General features: G+C 37.1%; 1 protein-coding gene across 2 annotated transcripts in view; it reads left to right on the forward strand.

Moving 5' to 3' along the window:
* Positions 1-4,606, forward strand: part of KIT (KIT proto-oncogene, receptor tyrosine kinase) — a 77,238-nt gene extending 72,632 nt beyond the window's left edge. For both annotated transcript variants that reach the window (XM_089669259.1, XM_089669260.1), the window contains exons 20-21: positions 745-850; positions 2,751-4,606. In XM_089669259.1, the coding sequence (XP_089525385.1) occupies positions 745-850; positions 2,751-2,879 (235 nt within the window). In that variant the 3' untranslated portion in view covers positions 2,880-4,606. The remainder of the gene's footprint in view (positions 1-744; positions 851-2,750) is intronic.
* The last annotated feature ends 1,432 nt before the right edge of the window (positions 4,607-6,038 follow it).

Genomic DNA, 6,038 nt, shown 5'->3' on the forward strand with positions numbered 1-6,038 from the left:
TTTTCTAGAACATGCTTTCTGTTTGAAAGTACAAGAAATGGGAACTTTGTAACTGTTTTTAAAAACAAAAAACATAATGTACCTAATGTAGACAAAGCTTAAAAGCCAAGTCCACCTTTAAAACAATAATAATAATAATAATCGTATATTTACAGCAAAACATTTGCATTTAATATTACTTTTCAAATCTGCTTGTGAAACAATGCAACCTCAGTTAGTGAATTGCAGGTACAATGTTAGGCTTCTGCAGACTTCCTCTAGTTATCTGTCCATTGTCTTGTCCTCTGCAGTGGAATACTGGACTTGTACTTCATTTACTCACAGGACTCCCCCGAATATCAACGCTGATCAAATGCTGGTTTTCCAGCAGGACCTTTCGACAGAATCCAGTCTTAACAAGAGAAAGCTACACACAAATCAAAAATTTCAATCCATTTATAGCCATGTAGAGAGTGAAAGAATTAGTAGATGTTCATAGGTCTGTTCAGCTTTACAATGATAAGCAGAGATGTCTATATAGCAAGAAAAGCTTTCATTATATAGAATCACATTGGTGTTTTAATTATAATCTACAGTATTTATACTGCAGGGAGGATTAATTAGTCTTCTAGTTCTGTGCAGGATCAGTGAGATACTTTTTGAGGCATATAGGGAATGAGCATGAAATCTTCAAATCTGTCAATGTGCTTTATTTAAAAAATGGCCCTGTTGCATTGTTGATTGAAAATATCTTTTTTTTTCCAGCTATGAAATAATGAAGAGCTGTTGGAATGCAGACCCAGTGAAAAGACCAACCTTTAAACAGATTGTACAGATGGTAGACCAGCAGATGTCAGACAGCAAAGGACATGTAAGTTCAATGTCCCTTTTAAAAGATACCGTGCTCCGAAAACATATTTAAAGATATATTTAAGGCATTTTTTTTAAAATAACAAACATGTCATACCTACCTGCTCTGTGCAGTGGTTTTGCACAGAGCAGCCCCTTTCCTTCTCTTTTCAGGTCCTCTGCTCCTCCCTTCTGCTGGGTGCCCCCAGAGCAAGCAGCTTGCTGTGGAAGCACCCAAGCAGGCGTGCTCCTGACTTGCTGCTCTGTGTGTCCATTCACACACAGAGGTGCAGCTCGGTCCCACCCTCTCTCTCCTCATTGACTCACTGGCTGTGATTGACAGCAGCAGGAGTCAATGGCTCCCACTGATTTCTCAGCCAATAAGGAGGAAGAGGTAAAAAACCTTGAGCCTTTACAGCCACTTTAAGGATTAGCGATGCAGAAAATTCTTCAGAATTGATTTAAACCGGATAATAGAAAAATGCTTGTAATTAGAGGTTAATTTTTAAAATAGTTCAAAGGTGTCCCTTAATTATCATTTTTAAGCTAAACGTTTTAAAAACTCCTCTTCGTGTTACTGTATCCAATTGGCTCTTTTACCTGCCTGAGTGGCCAATTAATAAAGCCAAACATTCCCCGTAGTCACCAGAAAGTGTCTCCAATGGAAGATTTCCCCTCTGTTCCTATGCTGGTGACAACCCATAAAATAAAGGCATCCGACATCAGTAAGTTGTCAAGGGAGAACTTGCTCCAGTTTCAGGAGGAAGTTTGTGGTTGATTTACTAAAGGCAAATAGGGTGTTCTCTTTGCAAGGGAATTTTTACTTTGCAAGGGATTTTCCCTTAGGGTAGTGAATATGGTGTAAATTCATTTTGCAAAGAATACCCAATCATATGCAAGGAAAATAAAAACATGTTTGGATGATGAATGTCGGCAGAGCTTCACCCCTTTCACTATGCTAAAGCTAATTTGCTTTTCAAAGTGAGCACCTATTTGCCTTTTTGTAAATCAAGCCTATTATCTTTATTGGAAAAATCTGGAGCTACAAGAGAAGCTCTTTAGTTAATAGTAACTTAGAGTCAGGTATATATATATATTTACATTTAATAATTATATGGATTGTCAGCATAATTTGGTCAACACCTTGCACTTATTTTTAGCAGAGTGCCACAAAGGAGAATTGACAACCAACAAATGACTTAATGTAGTGCAGCAAGCAATCAGAAAGAATTTTGTTATTGTTCTGACTGTTCTAAACAGGTGACATCAGGGTGTTATTTGTTAATCCTTTTTGCACATTGGCCTTCTTGTTTATACTGCCTTAATAAATCCTAAATTTGGCTATAGTATTATGTAACGTAGAACTAACATTTTTTTTTCATTTTTTTTTTGGATAGAGATGTGTTTTATTGAGGAGGTTGCCTTTCTCTTCTTGCCCCATAGCCAACAGAGGAATTCCCTCCAAAGTGAGGGAGTACCTGGTTGTCACCCGAGTCACCAGAACAAGTGTCTCCCAGGGAAAATTCCTCTCTGCTCCTGTTGGAATGACAACCCAAACTTTGGGGTTTTCTTTCATTTTCACTCTCAGTGATAATGCTAAAGAGAACAAATAGAGAGGGTGAATCTCCCTACCGAGGACATAGATAGCAAAAGGACTTTAACAGGTGTTCCTGTAACCCATCGCCACTTAGTCCAAAACTAAAAAAAAGAAAGTTTTGCCTTTTAGTTATACTTGATAAGAGAGATGAATGCAAGTTATATTCAAACAAGCGTTCTTAGTGTTATTTGTCTCCATGCACCATCAACACTAATTTAGAAATATGTCTGGTGGAACACGCTGGAATCCATAGTTTATTATACAGAATGCCTTAACAATTATTCTCAGAGCTAGGAAATATTCTCAATTCCTCTTCTTTTCTCAGAAACAAGCATATACAAACACGTCTCCTGTTTGTCCGAATCACGCTCCAGTGGATCACTCAGTGAGGATCAATTCTGTAGGAAGCAGCACCTCGTCCACTCAGCCTTTACTAGCTCACAGAGATTGCTGAATGACAACTCATGTCACCTCAAGCTGCTTGTGGACCCCTTATGTTTCATCATCACACACTCTTCCATATACAGTGATACCGCTGTGCAACACATAGAGAGTAGAGGAGGAGAAACAATGTAGCTGCTGACTCTGAAGAATGAACAGTCACTGCCAGGGGGGCCCAGTCATGTTACAGAATGACAAGCTATTGGCAACATCCCCTGCAGGAAATGTGATATCTGAAGACACAGTGACCTCTGCCTATAATCACATACTTGTATTGTTCCTTTATGGAGATGGCTTTGTATGGACACATCAGATGAAAGGTCAGCCTTTCATAATGTCCTGTGACAGCATCGGATGTAAACTCTTGAGATCCATGTTTCAAACTCACTGATAATAAAAATCTGAGCGTGGTTCGGGACTGTAAAATGTGACATTGCTTGTAACATAAGAAAGCATGCCAATGTTGTGATGTCTTGCAATTGCACAATTAATTCAAAAGCAGAATCCTACAGAATGCTTTTACATACTTTCAGCCTTATTTGTGAAAAGTTAAAGCGTTCCTATCACATTCTCAACACTTTGCAAATGCTGGTAACGAGGCACAATGCAGGATTGCCCGTGCTGTGGTAACGCAGTTGCTCAATCAGCTAGCCATTGCACTGCTGCTAACAACAGTTTACGCTGTCAGTTAATACGCCTGTGGAATCCAGTGCTTAGAATACTTATCACATTTCTTCCTAGTGAGTTGGTTACATACAAATAATTTTCTGCAGATATTTATTGAGGATTTTTGTGCACTTATTCCTATATGAGACATTTGGCAAATGTTTTAGTTATTAGAATTTAATTATTTGGATAATTTACCCTTTTTTTAGTACTGGTGGGATATCATGCCAAGTGATGTCAATGTTGGAGCTGAAATGAAGTTGCATGTACACTGGGCCCTGCTTTTATTATGTTAGGCTGTGAGCTCATGGTCTAATCACCAATGGCATAATAATGCACTATTGTGAAGTACTAACAAAATAACTTCACTGTTTTTAGTCGTTTAAGATTAGAGCCGGTACTAAAGATCCTCATTCATTTGATAAAGATTCTTATCTGTAAGGATCTACAAACAAACTAAAAGTAAAATATAGATGGTTATAGGAGTTATGTTGTTATTAGAAAGCCTACAGTTCCCTATAAGAAAGGTGCACAAGGCACCATAACCTGTTTGCACTGCAATTGTCTTTGCTATTTTTGCACCTTTTCAAATGTTGGCCTTTTCTGAAAATTGTAAAAAAAAAAAAAAAAAAAAATGCTTTGACCTCTTGCTGTTAGATGACTGAATGGTTCGGCCAAGGCTTAAATAGAAGAGCTTGGACAAACTAAAGAAACATTTCTTTGCAATCAGACCATTAATAATAAGGTACTTTGGGGGCACTTAGTCAGACACTTTTATTTTAATGGTTTTAAGATACTATATTTTTGTACATTTTTTCCCCTTTTTTGTGTTATAGTTGTTACATTCAATGTGACTGGATGTTGACAAATCTTTTTTTGTTATTTTGTTTCTGTACATATAAGAATGTAGCAGTAAGTTCATTTTGCCCCTCCCTTTTCCCCAACCAAATATCCAAAGTATTTTTGTATGTATGTAAATAGATGTAAGTAGTGTTGCAAGTTTCCAAAATATTTGAGATATATTGCCTGATCATTAAGAGCCATTGTTAATAATAAACAGTTCTGTGGATGTTACGTTGGTCTTTGCCTTTTTCCATTTGTCTGACCTAAGTTTAGGGATGAATCACAGCCAATGAGTCATCCACGTATGCAGGTAAATTGCAGCTTGAACTACAGAGCCTGTAAACAAAAGGCTTTGTTCAACAGGGTGTAAATAAACAGAGATACATATGTTACAAAAAGCCTAACACTGGTTTAAGTTGTCCATGTCTGTCCATGCTTACATTTTAACTTCAGCATTATCTAAAGACATAAAACAGCTGCCCTTTATGAGAAAATGATCTGACTGATGCACATCTTGTTATACATTCATACATACTGTTTATCCATAAGTCCCAAACACATGCATGGTCTTAGGATACAAACTCCCATGGATCAAGATTTTAATTCTTACTGTATTTATGTATCATTTGTGAGAACAGACTAATGTAACTGTATTAATATTGTAGGTATCAGATATCACTGTATAACATAAGATGTATGCATTTACCTTGAGACACACAGGACAGTGCTAAGAATTATAGGAGATATGTATAGTGCAGCACCTTGGAGCTGAATTAATTAGGAATGGTTTGTAAAGAGCTTCACATTCATTTATTCACATGCAAAGTGTGCAAAGAAGAAGCACATGACTACATAGGTGTTTTGCCAAATGTAATTTAAAGACCTTGAGCCTTGCCTGATGTCATTTTTTTTTTAGATAGAAGGGCCCCAGCTGTCCATAAAATGGCAAACTCCATGTAAAATCAATGTTAATATCTGATACTCATATAATTTGATGCCATAAGGATGATTTACTAGAGGTCTATACTTTTGTCAGTTTAGTGGACGTGCATTCCCTTGTGAAGCAATAAACATAGATTCTAATGGCAGCTGTTAGAATTTAGCAGCTTCACACAGAGCCCCCAATTACTCTGAAGGCACATTATTTTTCTATTTTGTATAGTTCAGAAATAGGATTAGAGGAAATGAGAGTAAACTGCAAAATACGGAACCCACAGAAGACCTTCTTTGAGGTGTAAAAAGGAAAGTATATAGTTGCCCTGATGTACATAAATAATTACAATCTATATACAAAAATAAGGTAATCTGTAACCTTCATTGGGGAACACCACAGACTTCTTGTGCATAAGCCCTCTCAGAGGATGTACATTAAATAAAGGATATCTCCCCTTGCGGTCTTCACTCCTCTGCACAGGAAAGCAGAGTTCAGGTTTAGCTTAGTAAGCTTGAAGGCAGATTACATTTTTTTTTTTTCTAAAAAGAGATGGATTTTACATCTTACATTCACAGCTTCCACTCCTGATCTAGAATGGAATATTAGTACCATATATTACAAAATATTACTACTTAGCTCTCAACAGTGTGGCAGCAAATTCCAGGCTGATGAAAATCAACACTGGATGAAGCTATGCATCTTTTAAAATCGCTGCAGTCTGCATTCACA

Source organism: Staurois parvus, unplaced genomic scaffold (genome assembly GCF_062004578.1).
Source record: "Staurois parvus isolate SC_StPar_1 unplaced genomic scaffold, SC_StPar_1.0 ptg000071l, whole genome shotgun sequence".
Classification (NCBI taxonomy): Eukaryota; Metazoa; Chordata; class Amphibia; order Anura; family Ranidae; genus Staurois; species Staurois parvus.